At 43.0% G+C, this 19,540-nt stretch overlaps 6 protein-coding genes across 6 annotated transcripts; 1 reads left to right on the top strand and 5 right to left on the bottom strand.

Moving 5' to 3' along the window:
• Nucleotides 1-765: 765 nt before the first annotated feature.
• Nucleotides 766-2,814, bottom strand: LOC125907432 (angiopoietin-related protein 7-like). The gene has a single exon (XM_049609432.1). The coding sequence runs from the start codon at nucleotides 2,745-2,747 to the stop codon at nucleotides 1,239-1,241; it is 1,509 nt and encodes a 502-aa protein (XP_049465389.1). The 5' UTR covers nucleotides 2,748-2,814; the 3' UTR covers nucleotides 766-1,238.
• Nucleotides 2,815-6,668: 3,854 nt separating this feature from the next.
• LOC125907271 (ryncolin-2-like) lies at nucleotides 6,669-7,523 on the bottom strand. The gene has a single exon (XM_049608488.1). It carries the CDS (start codon nucleotides 7,498-7,500, stop codon nucleotides 6,685-6,687), a length of 816 nt encoding a protein of 271 aa, XP_049464445.1. The 5' UTR covers nucleotides 7,501-7,523; the 3' UTR covers nucleotides 6,669-6,684.
• A 947-nt stretch (nucleotides 7,524-8,470) lies between these two features.
• Nucleotides 8,471-9,323, top strand: LOC125907224 (uncharacterized). The gene is made up of 2 exons (XM_049608290.1): nucleotides 8,471-9,062; nucleotides 9,138-9,323. Exons 1-2 carry the CDS (start codon nucleotides 8,983-8,985, stop codon nucleotides 9,274-9,276), a joined length of 219 nt encoding a protein of 72 aa, XP_049464247.1. The 5' UTR covers nucleotides 8,471-8,982; the 3' UTR covers nucleotides 9,277-9,323.
• A 339-nt stretch (nucleotides 9,324-9,662) lies between these two features.
• Nucleotides 9,663-10,733, bottom strand: LOC125907223 (uncharacterized). The gene is made up of 2 exons (XM_049608289.1): nucleotides 10,268-10,733; nucleotides 9,663-10,190 (listed from the first exon to the last, which is right to left on the bottom strand). The coding sequence occupies exons 1-2, from the start codon at nucleotides 10,339-10,341 to the stop codon at nucleotides 9,935-9,937; spliced, it is 330 nt and encodes a 109-aa protein (XP_049464246.1). The 5' UTR covers nucleotides 10,342-10,733; the 3' UTR covers nucleotides 9,663-9,934.
• Nucleotides 10,734-11,641: 908 nt separating this feature from the next.
• LOC120959312 (cytadherence high molecular weight protein 2-like) lies at nucleotides 11,642-15,148 on the bottom strand. Its single transcript, XM_040382611.2, has one exon. The coding sequence runs from the start codon at nucleotides 15,146-15,148 to the stop codon at nucleotides 11,642-11,644; it is 3,507 nt and encodes a 1,168-aa protein (XP_040238545.2).
• Nucleotides 15,149-16,502: 1,354 nt separating this feature from the next.
• LOC120957892 (tubulin-specific chaperone E) lies at nucleotides 16,503-19,029 on the bottom strand. Its single transcript, XM_040380317.2, has 5 exons — nucleotides 18,739-19,029; nucleotides 18,531-18,631; nucleotides 17,975-18,349; nucleotides 17,204-17,913; nucleotides 16,503-17,113 (listed from the first exon to the last, which is right to left on the bottom strand). Exons 1-5 carry the CDS (start codon nucleotides 18,817-18,819, stop codon nucleotides 16,818-16,820), a joined length of 1,563 nt encoding a protein of 520 aa, XP_040236251.2. The 5' UTR covers nucleotides 18,820-19,029; the 3' UTR covers nucleotides 16,503-16,817.
• Nucleotides 19,030-19,540: the final 511 nt, after the last annotated feature.

Below are 19,540 nucleotides of genomic sequence, written 5' to 3'. Positions count from 1 at the left end.
CGGCTTCGCGAAGAAACTTACACCAAACCAGGTTCGGGAGACAAATCCTCCCGCGGGGGACTTGTAAAATGTGGAATGAGGTTTATTCGAATATACTAAACACACAATTAGCTCGATAATACCGCTAGAATGATATGACGTATGATTCAGTTAGCTTACTCTTTACGTTCTGCTTCTTCTGCTTTGGCACAACAAACGCTGTCGGTCAAGGCCTGCCTGTTCTGACTGGTGGTGTGAGCTTGGCTTTCAGTGACTTTTTGTTACCATAGCAGGATAGTCAGTCCAACGCATGGGGGCACGGTCTATTCTGAGCTTGAACCCATGTCGTTCATGTTGTTAAGTCGTACGAGTTACTCTTTACGTTAGTAGCTAGAATATAATTTTTATTCTTTTCAAACGACCTTCTGCTTCTTCTTTTTTTGGGCACAACATTCGATTCCGGTCAAGGCCTGCCTGTAACGCTAATAGTGGATTTATCCATTTCGGGCCTCTTAACGGGGGTTCGACATTTCGGGGCCCCTAATCGTCCCCCAAAATGTATGCAGAGTGGGATGTGTAAACATCCAGCGCAGTTTCATTTCAAGCGGTTTCATTCAATGATTTCCTTAAAAATCGTTAAAATACACCCTTTTTACAACTATTACACTGTTCCTATTATTTTAATAATATATTTTTTTACGAAAAACAAACATCTCATCCTGAATTCGTTAAGGACAAATTTTCTTCTGTCTTTTTATTTTTTATACTTTTTAAATATTGTGGAGAGCCGATTGGACTTTCAAACAAGAGGGAGTTTCAAATTAGAGAGGGTGAAAGTGAAAGAAAAGTTAATACAAGCTCGAGAGATGAATTATTTATTATGTAACCTCGACTGTTGTTATAGGAAACTGCGAACACAATTGTCGATTGGATCATACATTATTAACAGAGGTGGATCTAACGGTAGGCGAACTAGGCGATCGCCTGGGGCCCCGTAGATCGGTAGTCTATAGTATGTTGTGTGTATAAAAGTGGACAGAGTACTTTCTCCAAGGGCCTCCGGAAGGGGGGACGTTGGGACCCCGAGGCTGTCAAATAATTTACACCTCCACCCCCCTACCCACATTTTAAAGCTTACGCAATGAATTGTTTTGTCCGCAAAACATAACAACTGACATTTTAACGTCAAGCTTATTCAATTCGTAAGTCTTGTGGATTAACTAACGCATACGGTACGCAATCGTCTGGTACATAATTCGCTATGTTTCGCGGATGAGCATTCTTGAGCGTGCCATACCCTGCCAAGATTTATTGTAGTGGAACCAGGTCATTGACTCTTCTGTCACATTATCTATACGCATTCCGTTCAGATTTGTATGCGCACAGAACCCGTACCACCACCCTCCTTGACACTGGTTAGCACAATCCGTAGTTTGCCAAGGATCATTGTCCCGATCCTTCGTCGAAAACTTCTTGCCCTTGTGATATAACAATGAGTCTCCTGCCGTTCCCGTGTACGATCCCAGCTTCGTTAGCGAATATTGCTCTTCCTCACTACTGATGGCAAATTCACTATACCGTGCGTACTTGTAGTTTCCATTAAAGTCTTTCAGCTCCACCAGTAGCTCGTGCTTTCGCAAAGAGGTCAACTGATACAAATACTCCAACCCAAGCCAGAACTCTCCATCGACACTTCCAAATCCATTCCGGTACTCGGTCCAGTTGCGATAAAAGTCCACCGATCCATCGTAACGATACTGGATCACTAGCCAACCTCCTCCGAAAGCAGTCTGTTCGCAATATCCCAGGAATGGCTCATCGTTTTTGCTTGGCTGTATTAAATATTTTCCCGATCGCTTTGATGGATTCTCACCACACGAACGAAACGAAATGCCTTGAAGATTAAAGCCAGATTTTAGCATTAACATTTTAAAATCTTTCTTTGATTCTTGTAGTTGTATCTCCAGCTGCATCTGCGCATATTTTTTACTGGCGTTTTGTTCAGACTGTATTTTATTCAGCCGAGTCTCCAGCGTCATGTAGTTGTGGTTTATCGTTTTAATTAGTTGATTAATAGTACCAGCAATCTCAGTTAGCATCTCATTGGTTGACTCTCGATCCTGCTTTATAGTGGCATTAACCTGTGTCTGTAGCGCAGTAAAGTTTTGATCCAAAGTTTTTCTAAGTTGGTTGACGCTTTCATTGATGGTTGAAGGTAACTCTTCAGACAGCTTCTCCAGAAGGGATAGTTTTTGATCGAGTGACTCTTGATCTTTCATTATGGTAGACGACTGTAGTGCAGTAAGGTTTTGAGCCAATGTTTCACTCAGCTGGTTGATGCTTGCCGGTAACCCTTCATATAGCTTCTGCTGGTGCAACATCTTCTGGCTGATTGTTTCTTGAACCTTCTTTATCGCGATATTAGATTGAATCTGCAGGGCGGTGAGATTCAAGCCTATCATATCCCCCAACTGACTGATAGTCATCTGTAAACGATCGGATAGGATCGCCTGTAAGGCAAGTTTCTCGTCAATCGACTCTCGAATTTGTTCTATGTTCTGTAACATATTGTTGATCGTCTCAGTAACATCGCACTGCTTCTGCTCGATCTCGTTAGTTCTTAACAGCAAATGTTCCATCGAGGTTTCCTTTGTGTGGTACTCCTCGCCGGCAAAAGAGGGAATAGTAAGGTTTTGTTCATCACCATCCACCTTCACTGTGAATACGACTAGCACAACAACATATACAATAGTTTTACACACGATCATGGTGATCTAATCACTAAAACTGAGATGACTTGTTCATTCAAAGCACTAGTTGATACTAAGAAACGACTCTCGCCACTCGCATTTATAATAGTTGTGCCTGAACTAGATAATCTTTAAGCAAAACAACTAAAAAAACAGGTTATCAATTTGATAATCGAGTATGATGCAAAAGTAATTAATGATTGAAACGATTACATCAAACATCAGTTTAGCCAACCGCTGTGCTCAAGATTGCAAGCGTATCACTACTACGATTGAACTTTGCCAATACTAAATCGTCAACAAACGGAAGGGAATTCCCGCTCGATTCATGTAGATGGAAGAGCAGTATGAAATCTCTTAAAATCAATGCTCATCAGATAAAGAAAATGAAACACTCTCGCTCTTTCTTTCTCTTGTACAATTAAATTTGTCTATTCGACGAATAGGTCATCAACAAATAGGAAATTCCCACTGAATGTAAACAGATTTATGAACGATGATCTTTATGCTGCATCACATCTTCTTCTTATTTTTATTATTCTTTTATAAATAAAAATGAGCGGTTATTTTGTATTACATTTGCCCGCATGTGTAGTCTTGCATCACACAATAACTACAGTGTTGGTTTGAACCAAATTTAGCACATAGACAATGATTTGTGTTCCTTTTACCCATACACCCTTTTCTTCTCCTTCCCTTTCCTTTTTCTTGTGGGTTCTTGATCGTTGATCGTTTGGACAGAACAGACCACCTTTCAAAGTGTCATATTTTATTGTTATAATTTATATGTTAATGTGTTAATGAAAAAGAAACAGTACTAAAGAACACAAAAAAAAACTTTTAAACGGAATACTCTTGAATTAATGTGTTTTATAATTTTTTTATCAAAATAATGAATAAATTGAGTCCTTGACACTCAAGACTGTTTATCCTGATACATGGATAAAACGAGAAAATAAGGCAAACCCGTCTGAAACCGGGTAAAACAGGTAGTATGCATTAAAGTTGTGCCTTACCAGTCTACCTGGCTCGGCGATCGTACTGTAGTCGTTGTGTGTTTTCTTACTGAAAAAGAATTGTATTTGGTTTTGCTCCGATATTTGACGTCCCACGTGGAAATGCCGGCGTATACGTGCTTTCGACGATCCACATCATACCTGATCCCACGACAGGTATGTTGTTAAGTTTTGCAACTTGATTGTACAACAGGACCAATCTATTTTAACGTAAAACAGGACTCTATTTTAACGTAAAAAAATCATTTTTAATTTCCCAAATAATAAACGTCCTACGCGGACATGCCAGCCTATAAAGGTTTTCAATACTTTATTCAATACCACGTAGCGCTATAGTCAGTCCATACTAGTGTTGGCCGTTCCGGTTCGAACCTAGTAAAAAAGTTCCGTTCTTTATGTAGGCCGTTCCGATCCTTTATACAAAATCGTTCCGTTCCGTTCATTCCGTTCTTTCCGTTCATTCCGTTCCGTTCATTCCGTTCATTCGGTTCATTCCGTTCCGTTCCGTTCATTTCGTTCTTTCCGTTCATTCCGTTCCGTTCAATTCGTTCTTTCCGTTCACTCCGTTCCGGTCTTAGTCGCTTCAATATTGTTAGCTAGGTGCTGTCGTTCGTGCGTTCCGTTCTTTGAAAAAACCGGCTTTGTCCGGCTGTTGCTTGCTGCATGCAAGACAACTGTTCACTCTTTCTCGCACACAGTATGTGTTGCCTGTGCACTCTCCCATGCTCACAGGAATATTCATCGCACTTCGTCGCTTATCGTTATAAAAATCGTGATAAGCGAAGCCAAAAATGGTGTTGCATTTGGTATTATGGTGCAATTTGTAACATCTATTATACTTTTTGTTATAATTTAGCTTGTCTTAACTAGACAAATAACTATTATAAAATTTAAATCTGTACTCATATGGCAGAACGGGTTGGCAAAGATGTATTATAATATGCGAGTATGAACAACGAAAAATAAAATGTATTTATTTTTTATGCCACGATATCCACTTGATCTTGGCACTCGGCATGATTTCAATATTTAACCATTCGATTCGAAGCATTCTGTTCCATTCGACAACCGTTTGAGTGCCGTGATGTTTATGTAAAATGTACGATTTATGTAAAAAAACTATTTGTTTTAAATAGTAAGTGAAATTCAAATAATTAGTCAATCTCGTGATACAATAGTCAACTCGTACCACTCAATAGCATCGGCATGGGTAAAAGCCTCGAATGGATCGTGCCCCCATATGCTGGGATGATTATCCTGCTATGGGCATTTAAATTACTGATAGCCAAGCCTATTAGTGGTACAGGAAGGCTTTGGCCGAAAATGGCCGTTGCATCTAAAAAGTTGAAAAAATGCTAGATATGAATGCATGCTTTATATTAGCACAGCTGGTACAGCTTACTGGACATAGGTTGAATCCATCTAGATTTGGTGTCAGATATGATTTCAGATTGAAGAAACGCCTTTTCATATTCTGTAGCAAATATTTCATATTTCATATTTCAAGTTTATTCAAATTGTCAGCCTGATAGTTTCACAATTCCTAAATCTAACTAATTCCTGACATAACCTATCTTAATTCCTAATACTAAAGCGAACTTTTGAGCACATGAGATATTGGATTAAAATACAAACATAAGAAAAGAAGAGTAAATAAGATTAGATATGATAGTCGGAAAAAAGAGGATGATAAAATAAAGAGGATAGGGAAGAGTATCAGGGAAAAGGATTATAAAGGATTATAAACGGGGGTGGGGAGGATCTGTGCTAGTATTGAAAGCGCGAACACACAGGAGAAGAGGTTCGTTGGAACCAAATGTGGTGTGACGAGAAACCATATATAGTGCGCTACGTGCCCTTAAATTTCTGGAGGGTGCGTACAATCCAATCTGCTCGAGGAGAGTGGGAGCATCAATAAGCCCATTGAGCATGCGTCCGATGAAAAGCACGCGCGCTTGGGAGCGTCTTACTTCCAGGGATTCCAGACCTAGCAAATTGCAGCGAGATTCGTAGCTGGGCATAGCGGCATTGGGGCCAGCCATTCGTCGAAAAGCGAACCTAGTGAAACGCTTTTGAACCTTTTCAAATCTTGAGATCCATCCAGAACGGACTGGACCAACGACCACTGAAGCGTATTCCAATGTAAAAAATATGGTTCCAATCTAACTAAAGAACAATAGAATGACTTGAGGCAAAGTGGATCACGAAAATCCTTGGTGAGTCTATATATAAGCCCCAGCGTTCTAGAAGCACTTGCGACCACCGACTCTAAATGTTCGTTTAGTGAAAATTTATCATTCCAAAGGACGCCAAGATCACGTATAAGGGAGGTTCGAGACAGCACAGAATTGGAGAGCGAATATTCGTAATGAATAGGGTTGCGGTTATGACAGAAGGATATTACAGAGCATTTTTCAGGGCAAAGACTTAGCTGGTTGTAGGAGCACCATAAAGAGAATGAGTTCAGAAACTCCTGGAGCCGAAGGCAATCGCTGTGCGTTCTGATAGTTAAATATATTTTTAAATCATCAGTATACAGTAAATGACCTTCGGACGGGAGAATTTCATGAACATCACTGACAAAAAGTACGAATAAGAGAGGGCTCAAGACGCAGCCCTGTGGCACTCCAGAGGAGGGACAAAAGGACGAAGAAAAAGTAGTGTTGGTTTTTACACGAATGGACCTGCTATTTAAAAAAGAATAAAGCCAGTCAATTAACATATAAGAAAAACCAAGTTTTTTTAGTTTTAACAGGAGAAGGTGGTGGGGAACGGTATCAAAGGCGGCCTTGAAATCTGTGTAGATCGTGTCTACTTGCAAACCAGAATCAAGCGAGGGTATAACAATCCTCCCCCCCCCCCACCCCCCACCATGGTAGTTTAATTGAATCGATTTTTTTCGATTTTATTTATTGATACAAACTACATTGTTCCGGCCGCTAAGTTTCGCGTATCATCATTCTTGTGTACGCCATTCCTGTAAAATGTTTTAGGGACCAATGCATTGATTCTTTCTTATAACTGTTGACATAAACTCCGTTAAGGTTAGAATGACCGCATTTGTTGTACCACCATGCTCCCTTCCAAATGGTTGCACAGTTTCCACCGAACCAGCTATCATTGTCCCGATCCTTCGTGGAGAACGTATCGTCCTTGTGGAAAGTAAAAGCGTCTTCGGATGTTCCCGTGTACGATCCCAGCTTCACCAACGGATAATGTTCAGCCTCACTTCCAATCGCGAACTCATCATACCGTGCGTATTTGTAGTTTCCATCGAAGTCTTTTAGCTCTACCAACAGCTCGTGCTTTCGAGCTGACGTCAAACGGTGTAACTGCTCCAGGCCGAGCCAAAACTCTCCATCCATGCTGCCGAACCCGTTCCGATACTCGGTCCAGTTGCGGTAAAAGTCAACCGATCCGTCGTAACGATACTGGAACACTAACCAACCTCCTCCGAAAGCAGTCTGTTCGCAATATCCCAGGAAAGGTTCGTCGTTTTTGTTAGGCTTTATTAGGTATTTGCCCGATCGCTTCGATAGAATCTCCTTGCATGACTCAAACGCAATACTTTTCTTCATTCTTGACTCTAGTGCCTCAAGTCTTTTATAAAAATTGACCAACCTGGATACTATTAGGTGGTACTCAACACTTGGCAGAAACGAATATCTAACGGATTTTCCGTAACAAACAACCTCCATTCCTTGCGTACATATCATTACAATCACCATGTATAATAAAGCTTCGCACACGTTCATTGTAAACTAAAATAAAGAACAACGTTTCCAGTCACTATTTCCTACCAATAATACTGAGCAACGGTTAATGCAGCTTACTTTTATAGAGGTCCAGTCTAGAGTAGATTACTTTTCAATTTTAAACAACACACAGAAGAGCTAGTCGGTTTTATAACTAGCAGTAACTAACAGCAGTTAGTAAAATATAACACTGATTACATCAAATATCAGTTAAGGCAACAGATGGGCTAAACATTGCAAGCGTAACACTATAGCGATTGAAATTCGTCAACACTAAATCATCAACAACGGGAATGGAATTCCCGCTCGTTGCATGCAGATGCAGGAATTAAATGATAAAGGTACCGCCCATCTTGTACAAGAAACTTTGCCCCATATCTCTGTGCCTTTGTCTATAGCACTATCTCTCAACTTCGCTCGACACGTCAACAAAATATAGGAAATTCCCGCACGAATCAAGCTACTATGCGATTGATTAAATTCTCTCGTAAAGTCATACTCCATTTGTAACAAAATTGTACCTTAACTGCACGTCAGTAAGTGCTCGGTGTGCTTACTTGCGAGAGTAACGAGCAGGAAGACTGGTGGCAAACATTTAACCGTTGTCTCTATGACCAAATTTACACCTTCATCTCTACGACCGGCATACAAATGTATGTCATACATTTTGTAAGGGAAGTTATTATGTTTTTAAACTAAATTTTTAATAACTTTTGTTGTATTGAAAGTTGAAATTTCAAAAATGGTACAAAGGTTAGGTACATTAGTCTTATTTACGTAAGTGAAGAAATGGGAATGTTTTTAATTCTCCTTTACCATTTTAAATATTTTTTTTTTTTCGTTTGACAATCCGCTTGTTAAATGGATGTTTTTTTCTGGTGTTCTTTGTAAAATACATCGGAAGTACATTTTTCCATTCATATTTCAAGTGATTTTTAATTAAATATTAATTTTTTTATTGTCTTACACACTTAAAAATATTTCACGACCTCGGTTAAAAAAACTGCCGAAATCCGTCGGCTCTTTCGATTCTAGCTGATATGTCAGTTGAAAAAACCCAGTAGCCGAAAATCAGTACCATTTAAAACTGAAATATCAGTTAAATAAAAATTTGAACCGAAACTCGGCAACACAACATGCCAAGCACATACGTTAACACAGCTGTCAACGAGCTCATCCGTCAAAATAACCGAGATTTCAGCTTTACTATTTGGATTAGCCGAGGCTCGGTATTCTATCTGTCATTCGCCATTCTGTTAATCTCGTGCTAATGAAACGAAAACCTTTCGGAGTGATGTAGTGCTGTAAAATAAAAAATGTAAAAAAAAGTGAAAATGAGTCTCTCAGCGTGAAAAAAACGAGAATCAGTAGCGTGCGATCGAGCACAGGTATAGAGCAGGGTTGGGGCTAGGAAACTCCATCAGCGCACGCAACCGGTGCTCTTCAGAGCGTCGCTCGGAGCAGTCCCTATTTAAGGATCAGATGTGGAAGCTAATCCGGTTGGTTCAACCTTTGCCAGACCGTTCAGACTTCCAGGATTCATTTCCGGTCACCTACACGAGGTAAGTATCAACACTCGATCACAAGAAATCTAAAAAGGGTTCACTCAGACTTGTTTCACTCTGCCCGCTTTACAGAACCGTGCCTGTACCAGTGCCCGCTCCTTGTCCGGCTCATTTTCCTGTACCGGTACCACATCCAAACGCTGTGCCCCATCCGGCGGTTGAATCGGCGCCTGTCCCAACGCTTTCCATCACATCAAAAAAACCCATTTGATACGCAAATAAAATCACTAAAATAAAAATAAAATGTTTTTATATTTAGCTGAAATCTCGATTTGCTCTAACCGAAAATCTCGGTTAAACGTAAACGTCAAAACAAAATGACATTAACCGAGATGTCGGCAACAGAAATTTAACCGAGATCTTTGCCGAGATCTCAGTTGTGCAGATCTCGGTAAAAATTAACCGAGATTCGGCAAATTTTTTTAAGAGTGTATATTGTTTTAAAGTCAATACTATACAACATATATGCTTGGAATGTACAATTTCATAAATATAGAATTACATTACATACATCTAGCCGGTCATGGTACAGTCGTCAACTCGTGCGACTTAACAACATGCCCGTCATGAGTTCAAGCCCCAAATAGACCGTGCCGCCATACGTACACACTTAAAAAATTTTGCCGAATCTCGGTTAATTTTTGCCGAGATCTACACAACTGAGATCTCGGCAAAGATCTCGGTTAAATTTCTGTTGCCGAAATCTCGGTTAAAAATGCAATTGACATTTTGTTTTGACGTTTACGTTTAACCGAGATTTTCGGTTAGAGCAATCCGAGATTTCAGCTAATTATAAAAACAATCTTTTTTTTAATTTTAGTGGTTTTATTTGCGTAAAAAGTTAGTTTGAGTTATAAAAACAAACACAATTATTTATTGAGCCACAGCCATAACAGCCAGAGCCCATGCTGATTGCCGATGTACATTTTCTGCAGCATGATGCCACCATCGTATCTGTAGTTGGACGGCAGGAAGTCACCTCCCCCCCAATTGTGAGAGTTGTGGTGGGATGGGAAGCGCAGGGACGGGCGCCGGTACAACACCAGATGGTGTACAGCGTTTGGATGTAGTAAGGGTGCAGGAAGATAGGCCGGGCATAGAGCGGACACCGGTACAGACACGGTTCTGTAAAGCGGGCAGAGTGAAACAAGCCTGAGTGAACCCTGATTGGAAGTCACGTGGTCAAGTATTTGGATATTTACCTCGTGAAGGTAACTGGAAATGAAACCTGGAAGTCCGAACGGGCCGGCAAAGGTTGGTCCAATCGGACTAGCATCCGGTAATCCTTGGACAAGGACTGCTTCGAGCGACGATCTTATGTGCACTGGCTACGTGCGTTGACAGAGCTTCGTAGCCCACCCGTGTCCGATCGTACGCTACTGATGATCGGTTTCTTCACGCTGGGTGTCATATATTCATTTATTTTTCACACTATTAATTTTATAACACAAAATCACTCCGAAAGGTTTCTGCATCGACAAAATGATGAATGACATATAGAAAACCGAGCCTCGGCTAACTCAAATAGCATAGCCGAAATTTCGGTTATTTTGACGGATGACCTCGGTGACAGCAGTGTTAACGTACGTAATCGGCATGTTGTGTTGCCGAGTTTCGGTTAAAATATTTGTTTAACTGATATTTCAGTTTTAAATGGTACTGCCCAAGCTCCCGACCACGCTGGTTTTCGCTGGTCTTTTCGGGGATAATTCGTTAACGAATTATCCCCGAAAAGACCAGCGAAAACCAACGTGGTCGGGAGCTTGGGGAATTTCGCCGAACCCGTTACGGCCAAAATGACCACTCCGTTCTCTTCGACTACCATATTCCACCTACCCGTTTCCGCTCCTCATTCTATCATCCATCCCAACACTATCATCCGTCCCACTCCATAATTCGTTAACCCGGACATTCCTTCCTCTGTTTAGTTTTTTTAAGCCAAAAATTTTTAAGCCTTAGGCGGACAATTTACATAATTAAAGAAATCGATAAACATTTATTTAACATTACATTTTTATTCACAGGTATACCTTGGAGAATTGCTATCACTTCTACAAGAAGTCGCATTTAACTGAATAGTACTAATGTGCAATCAAATGTATAAGTGTCAACCTCGAAAAGGACGTTTTTGCCTTACTTTTTCATCGTCATCATCATCTTCTTCTTCTTCTTCTATTTCGGCTTCGATTGTTTTTGAAATTTGATTGTTCAATACGAATTTACCCTAACGTTGCCTTGAACAATGGTTGAATTTAATTAATCAAGTGGTTGCATGGACAACTGCGGTAGTGACCAGTGAGAACGCTAACAAATTACCATGCATGTGATAATAGTAAACGTTGTCTGAAAAATTAACCATTCCAACCCCTTAAGTCTCTTTTAATCGACTTTTATTTCTTTTGTTGGTAAACAATTTTCAGGATGCTAATAATCATTCTTGAGCAAGATATACATGACCATACTTATAGAAATTGTTTTGGGTGAATGCATGAAAGTGACGCTAGCAACGGCCTTCACTTCATATCATAGCAGCATTTGTGCCTGTAGCTCTGTATGGGTTTGATTCAAAATTTCACTCAGCTGGTTGACACTGATTGACTCTGTAGCGTTGGAAGGTTTTGAGCGATAGTTTCATTTTTTCGGAAAATACTTCGACTGATGCTTGATGTTGACTCTTGTGATAGTTCTCTCAACTGTGATAGCTGCTGATAAACGGACGGTCGTTCCTTCATTACGGTAGACGATTGACTCTCCTGTGTCTGAGTCATAGTTTCACTTTGCAGATTGACTCGTCGGCGGATGCTTGATGTTGATCTTTCTGACTGCTCCTCCAGGTGTGATAGCTGGTGATCAAGAGACTGTCTTTCCATCAGGATGGTAGACGAACGACTCTTCAGCGTGGCGCTGTTATGAGCCAAAGATTTACTCTGATGATTGATGCTTTCGCTGATACTTGATGTTGATCCTTCTGACTGCTCCTCCAGGTGTGATTGCTGGTGATCAAGAGACTGTCTTTCCTTCAAGACGGTAGACGAACGATTCTGCAGCGTGGCACGGTCATGCGCCAAAGTCTCACTCTGATGACTGATGCTTGATGTTGATCTTTCTGACTGCTCCTTCAGGTGTGATAGCTGGTGATCAAGAGACTGTCTTTCCTTCAGGATGGTAGACGAACGACTCTGCAGCGTGGCGCTCTTATGAGCCAAAGATTTACTCTGATGATTGATGCTTTCGCTGATACTTGATGTTGATCCTTCTGACTGCTCCTCCAGGTGTGATAGCTGGTGATCGAGAGTCTGTCTTTCCTTCAAGACGGTAGACGAACGATTCTGCAGCGTGGCACGGTCATGCGCCAAAGTCTCACTCTGATGACTGATGCTTGATGTTGATCTTTCTGACTGCTCCTTCAGGTGTGATAGCTGGTGATCAAGAGACTGTCTTTCCTTCAGGATGGTAGACGAACGACTCTGCAGCGTGGCGCTCTTATGAGCCAAAGATTTACTCTGATGATTGATGCTTTCGCTGATACTTGATGTTGATCCTTCTGACTGCTCCTCCAGGTGTGATAGCTGGTGATCAAGAGACTGTCTTTCCTTCAGGATGGTAGACGAATGACTCTGCAGCGTGGCACGGTCATGCGCCAAAGTCTCACTCTGATGACTGATGCTTGATGTTGATCTTTCTGACTGCTCCTCCAGGTGTGATAGCTCGTGATCAAGAGACTGTCTTTCCTTCAGGATGGTAGACGAACGACTCTGCAGCGTGGCACGGTCATGCGCCAAAGTCTCACTCTGATGACTGATGCTTGATGTTGATCTTTCTGACTGCTCCTTCAGGTGTGATAGCTGGTGATCAAGAGACTGTCTTTCCTTCAGGATGGTAGACGAACGACTCTGCAGCGTGGCGCTCTTATGAGCCAAAGATTTACTCTGATGATTGATGCTTTCGCTGATACTTGATGTTGATCCTTCTGACTGCTCCTCCAGGTGTGATAGCTGGTGATCGAGAGTCTGTCTTTCCTTCAAGACGGTAGACGAACGATTCTGCAGCGTGGCACGGTCATGCGCCAAAGTCTCACTCTGATGACTGATGCTTGATGTTGATCTTTCTGACTGCTCCTCCAGGTGTGATAGCTCGTGATCAAGAGACTGTCTTTCCTTCAGGATGGTAGACGAACGACTCTGCAGCGTGGCACGGTCATGCGCCAAAGTCTCACTCTGATGACTGATGCTTGATGTTGATCTTTCTGACTGCTCCTTCAGGTGTGATAGCTGGTGATCAAGAGACTGTCTTTCCTTCAGGATGGTAGACGAACGACTCTTCAACTTGGCGTTGTTATGAGCCAAAGATTTACTCTGATGATTGATGCTTTCGCTGATACTTGATGTTGACCCTTCTGACTGCTCCTCCAGGTGTGATAGCTGGTGATTGAGGGACTGTCTTTCCTTCAGGATGGTAGACGAATGACTCTGCAGCGTGGCACGGTCATGCGCCAAAGTCTCACTCTGATGACTGATGCTTGATGTTGATCTTTCTGACTGCTCCTCCAGGTGTGATAGCTCGTGATCAAGAGACTGTCTTTCCTTCAGGATGGTAGACGAACGACTCTGCAGCGTGGCACGGTCATGCGCCAAAGTCTCACTCTGATGACTGATGCTTGATGTTGATCTTTCTGACTGCTCCTTCAGGTGTGATAGCTGGTGATCAAGAGACTGTCTTTCCTTCAGGATGGTAGACGAACGACTCTGCAGCGTGGCGCTCTTATGAGCCAAAGATTTACTCTGATGATTCATGCTTTCGCTGATACTTGATGTTGATCCTTCTGACTGCTCCTCCAGGTGTGATAGCTGGTGATCGAGAGTCTGTCTTTCCTTCAAGACGGTAGACGAACGATTCTGCAGCGTGGCACGGTCATGTGCCAAAGTCTCACTCTGATGACTGATACTTGATGTAGACCCTTCTGACTGCTCCTCCAGGTGTGATAGCTGGTGATCGAGGGACTGTCTTTCCTTCAGGATGGTAGACGAATAACTCTGCAGCGTGGCACGGTCATGCGCCAAAGTCTCACTCTGAGGACTGATGCTTGATGTTGATCTTTCTGACTGCTCCTCCAGGTGTGATAGCTGGTGATCAAGAGACTGTCTTTCCTTCAGGATGGTAGACGAACGACTCTGCAGCGTGGCGCTCTTATGAGCCAAAGATTTACTCTGATGATTGATGCTTTCGCTGATACTTGATGTTGACCCTTCTGACTGCTCCTCCAGGTGTGATAGCTGGTGATCAAGAGACTGTCTTTCCTTCAGGATGGTAGACGAATAACTCTGCAGCGTGGCACGGTCATGCGCCAAAGTCTCACTCTGATGACTGATGCTTGATGTTGATCTTTCTGACTGCTCCTCCAGGTGTGATAGCTGGTGATCAAGAGACTGTCTTTCCTTCAGGATGGTAGACGAACGACTCAGCAGCGTGGCGCTCTTATGAGCCAAAGATTTACTCTGATGATTGATGCTTTCGCTGATACTTGATGTTGACCCTTCTGACTGCTCCTCCAGGTGTGATAGCTGGTGATCAAGAGACTGTCTTTCCTTCAGGATGGTAGACGAATAACTCTGCAGCGTGGCACGGTCATGCGCCAAAGTCTCACTCTGATGACTGATGCTTGATGTTGATCTTTCTGACTGCTCCTCCAGGTGTGATAGCTGGTGATCAAGAGACAATCTTTCCTTCAGGATGGTAGACGAACGACTCTGCAGCGTGGCGCTGTTATGAGACAAAGAATAACTCTGATGATTGATGCTTTCGCTGATACTTGATGTTGACCCTTCTAACTGCTCCTCCAGGTGTGATAGCTGGTGATCAAGAGACTGTCTTTCCTTCAGGATGGTAGACGAATAACTCTGCAGCGTGGCACGGTCATGCGCCAAAGTCTCACTCTGATGACTGATGCTACGGATGATGGTTGATGTTATTCCTTCTGAATGCTCCTTCTTGTCGATCATTGATTCAACATTCTTTTTCGCGAGATTTGATTGAATTTCCAGAGTGGTAAGATTCTGGCCTATCATATCCCTCAGCAGGCTCATGGTCATTTGTAATCTCTTCGATAGTCTCTCTTTGTATGTAAATTTCTTGTCGATGAACTCCTGATTGCGTTTCATTTGCTGCAATATTTGGTTAATGATCTCGGTAATATAGGACTTTTTCTGTTTGATCTTGTAAGTTTTTAACAGTAGTTGTTGCAGCCAGACTTCTTTCGTCCGGTGTACAACTCTATCTCGAGAAGGTACTGTAACGTTTTGAGCATCAGTTTCCACATGGAATATCAATAGCACAGCAACGTATAACAAAGTTGTACACACGATCATCTCGAACAAAACTCAAGACCTAAGTTGATAACTAGTTCACTCAGAGTATCATACTGATACTGGGAAACAGCCAGTTAAGCCTCGCTTTTATATTGAACTAGCTTAGGGTAGAAGAACTTGTAGAAAAAACAATGAACGAAGAACTTATCAGATTTATTATTATTATTGTTGCTAAAGTATTTCATGATGCAATGATTACTGATTACATCAAAATCATAATTAATGTTTGTAAATACTGATTCGCCAACAGCTCTAAAGGAATCCCGCTCGATTCATATAGATACGACAATCATTGGAAAATCTCTTTGAAGAAAGTCCATACAGTAAAGGCAATCTCACAAAGATCTCACTATTCGTCGTTATTGAAATGATCTATGCTCTAGTGCTGTCAAAATGATTCGTCAAAATATAAAGTGGATTTTCCACCCGACACAAACAAATTTCTGCATGAATGCAACATTTCTTAAAGCCGTAACGCATCCGTAGCGATGCTGTACATCATTAATCCCCCCGTGTAGTAAGCTCAACTACCTCCTTAGACATTACCATCTCGCTACGAGTGAAATTTTAGTGCTTTGCCGCATCCAGCGGTTTGATCAATCTTCATCAATGAAAAAGATCTAGGCAGCTAATTGGTGTTTTGGTGATAAGACGGTTTTAAACCGTGATTGCATATGCTCTTCTTTATCACTAATTCAATCAAACAACTCGTTACCACGAAATAGGAATTTCCCTCCCGGCGCAAACAGATTTACAAACGATTGAGTGATTAAGATTGATCTTTTAAACCTTAACTTTTTCTGTAACAAAATTGTACCGTATCAGGTTATTTGTTACCATTCCATAATCTTTCGTTACTGCCTTTGGAGCAGTTTTTGCAGCATCAAGTGACTTCCTTCATTATTTGTATGGTAAAGCGTCCATAAAATCAAAAATATGATGATTAAAAACCATCATTTGGATTTGAGATAGATTTATAGAGATAGAGATAGATAGATAGCAAGCTACGCAAATTTACTAAGCAGTAAACAATGTTTCTTTCGTCCAGTTTCGTTACAATAAGTACTATCTATCCTGTTTTAAACATAACTTACACATCACACTGAATAAGCAGCTGTGTGTGTGCGCGCATTTTTATTAGAGTTAAATAAAAAAGGGCTGTTTGAATAGAAGAACCGTTTGCATTCTACGTTAAAAACGGTAAGCGCATCCTGCCAAACGACCGCAGGACGCAATTTGGGTGAGTGAGTGTGTTTAACAGCATTTAAACGTGACGAGCAAAAATAACATATATGTGTAAAAAAGACGGTACATCAAAAACAGACTATCAGAAAGGAGTGTTTGCAGCGTCAGCGACGCCACGAGAGAACAACACAGATTCGACGACCTACTCAAACACAATCGTATCGTTGTCCTCCACCGAGTAAAAGTCCAAACTTTTGCCATGGTTTTCGAGCGGTATGCGCACCTTCCGCTTCCGGTCGAGCAGGTACAGCCGCAGCGAGGATGTACTGTCCGGCAGCCCGAACAGCTTCACGATCAGATTCTGCAGCGTGTGCAGGTTGATGCGCTTCGGCACCTTCTTGTCGCGCCGCTCGGCCGTCGTTTCGTTCAGCAGCTGCAGATGGATTATGTTCGTGACCTTGCGCGTGTCGGGTAGAAACTGCTCCGGACTGCCCAGCCCTGAAAAGTAAAACAACAACAAAAATGGTGAATCGATTGTTTCCGGTGGTTGTTGATAAAAAAAGGAAAGGAACATCCAAAATCACTTACGCTCCATCACGCGCGGATACATGCGGTGCGATTTGAAGAACGCCTTCAGCCGCTGCGCATCGTTGCGCACCTCCGCCCACTGGTTCGCGTACAGCTTCCACATGTCGCACTCGGAGTCGCGGCGCAGCTTTTCGCTGATCGTAGACCGGTTGAACATGCGCAGGCCAGCGATCGAGCCGACGATGCGGGCCACAGTTTCCTCGTAGCTGACGGACGGATCGGGATCGAGCGTGACGTGCTCGAGGCGGACCAGCTTATCGAGCTCGTTGAACGTGTTGCACTGGTCTTGGAGCGGATTTTCCCGCAGATAGATCGTGCGCAGCTGCCGGAATAGGTCCACTTTCTCGTTGTGCGGACAGTCCTCGGAGAAGCGCACCTCCCGGATACCGTTCCCATTCAGCAGCAGCTCCTCGAGGGCGGGCAGTTTGCCCAAATTGCGTACCGACTCGACATCACGCAGCGAGTTGTTCTGCAGGTCCAGATGCTTCAGCCGGCTGAGCGCTACGATGTACGGTGCCTCGTCCTCGACGTACCCGATCTCGTTCTGCTCGAGCGAAAGGTACTCGATCGCGGGCCACATGCGGGCCAGCCGGACGACCTCACTCCACGATCCAAGCGCACAGCTGCGGAGAATGATTTTGCGAATGTTTTGAAACTTCTGCGCCAACATGCTGATCTGCTCCTCGTACGGATCGACAAACCGGTTGTTCCTGCGGGCAGATCGAAATTTCGTTAATATTGCACTACACGGCTAAGGCTTCCTTCACTCACGATAGATTTAGTTCCTGCAGGGTCGGTATCTGCTCGGCAATGCTCGCCACGACGGTCCAGTTCCACAGGAGCGTCGACGACACGTCCAGCATCTGCAGGTTGACGAAGCTGCTCAGATCGCCGGCCGCATTCACCGGACAGTAGCGCACCGAGACGTCAACCAGCTGCTGCAGATTGCTCTGCTTACCGCCCACCTTCTCCATGCCGACGATCTCGAACAACGGTGCATGGAGTTGCTTCTGCACCGCCCGGATCATCTCCGAGTCGAGCCGCAGCGTGTCCTCCGTGCTGATGTACTTCTCCGTGATGGCTTGCTCGAGCGTTTGGAATTTGGCGAGCTTCTCGCTGCGGATCATCGAGCCTGCCTTGGGAGATCTGACCATTAAAAAAAACCCCAGAGCCATATAAGGGAGATGGATGAGAAAAACAAACGCTGTATCAAGTTCACCGTCGCAAATGTTTACGCTTGATCAACCCGTCACCAATGGTTACGGGTCGATGGCTACAGTATGGTGACGTCGATGAGTCACCACCACCGTCGCCCCTCGTACGCTACCTCGTCTGGAAGTACTGCACCCCGTTGACCGAGCCCGAGTGTTTACCCCGCTCCGGATCGTCCCATTCGATGCCAATCCATTCGCCTTCCGTGTTTGGCACCTGTGTTGGGGTGAAAATGGACCGAGAAAAACGGAAACTTGTTCACATCTGCAAACTTTTCGTGTGTTGCTTCACACACTGCACAGGGGGGATGGATTGTTGCTTACCTCGCCCACGTATCGAACCGTTCCGAAGTGCTGGCCCACTTTAACGCGCACGCCGTGCTCGAGATGATTCTGCAGTATCATGGCGGGCGGGACAACCTGAATTTGTACTTCACAGAGCCGTGCGACCAGTGCACGGAGGAAATTTGCTGGTGCACTTGCTGGGGGAAACACACCAAATCTATCGTTTGCTCCGCTGCACCACGGCGCGATGATGACTTTTACTCTGTTGTGAGTGGAGCAATCAACACAATGACGGAATGGATGGTTGTGTTGAATGATGGAAGAGACGAGTAAAGGGAAGGAGCAAGATGCAGGCGCGAGGAATTGTTTTCGTTGCAGTCAAGGCGAACTGGCCCGTATATCAGAGCGAGCAGAACGATATGCTATACGGTTGATAGAGCGAGACAGGATGCGTGCTGTCAAGTTGACATTGTGCAACTACGGCCCAAGTAACAAATTTGCTACTGTTTTGATAGCGCGGTGTGTTTCGGACAGTTTGTGAAAGGTTGCAAAAGTAAATCGATTTAAAAACGAGTTTGTTTTCTTTCTTTTTACATACTTTTACAGGCAAAAAAGGTAAAAGAAATATTTTTAAATCGCCTATGTATATGTTGATTTGTTTTAAAAGAATTGTGCCTGTTATGAAAATTATCTCTCTCTTATGTATAACTCGTATAACAGTTCGATTCGATTTAAACAAAATCTCTAAAAAATAACATCTTCAGTTAATTATCTGGCGAGCTTCCTGACCAATTGTAACGATAATGTATTTTCCATAATAATAATTCCATATGGTTACTCT

The sequence above is a fragment of the Anopheles coluzzii genome, chromosome 3 (genome assembly GCF_943734685.1).
Source record: "Anopheles coluzzii chromosome 3, AcolN3, whole genome shotgun sequence".
Taxonomy (NCBI): domain Eukaryota; kingdom Metazoa; phylum Arthropoda; class Insecta; order Diptera; family Culicidae; genus Anopheles; species Anopheles coluzzii.
Note: the sequence above shows the minus strand (reverse complement) of the source record. Positions and strands in the feature narration are given on the sequence as shown.

Coding starts and splice junctions, on each gene's coding strand:
- LOC125907432 (XM_049609432.1), bottom strand. CDS start 2,747: ATGATCGTGTGTAAAACTATTGTATATGTTGTTGTGCTAGTCGTATTC.
- LOC125907271 (XM_049608488.1), bottom strand. CDS start 7,500: ATGAACGTGTGCGAAGCTTTATTATACATGGTGATTGTAATGATATGT.
- LOC125907224 (XM_049608290.1), top strand. CDS start 8,983: ATGTGGAAGCTAATCCGGTTGGTTCAACCTTTGCCAGACCGTTCAGAC. Junction 9,063..9,137: donor TTTCCGGTCACCTACACGAG/GTAAGTATCAAC, acceptor CCCGCTTTACAG/AACCGTGCCTGTACCAGTGC.
- LOC125907223 (XM_049608289.1), bottom strand. CDS start 10,341: ATGCTAGTCCGATTGGACCAACCTTTGCCGGCCCGTTCGGACTTCCAG. Junction 10,191..10,267: donor TTTCCAGTTACCTTCACGAG/GTAAATATCCAA, acceptor CCCGCTTTACAG/AACCGTGTCTGTACCGGTGT.
- LOC120959312 (XM_040382611.2), bottom strand. CDS start 15,148: ATGAGCCTGCTGAGGGATATGATAGGCCAGAATCTTACCACTCTGGAA.
- LOC120957892 (XM_040380317.2), bottom strand. CDS start 18,819: ATGATACTGCAGAATCATCTCGAGCACGGCGTGCGCGTTAAAGTGGGC. Junction 17,914..17,974: donor CTGCAGGAACTAAATCTATC/GTGAGTGAAGGA, acceptor ATCTGCCCGCAG/GAACAACCGGTTTGTCGATC. Junction 17,114..17,203: donor GTATCCGCGCGTGATGGAGC/GTAAGTGATTTT, acceptor TTTACTTTTCAG/GGCTGGGCAGTCCGGAGCAG.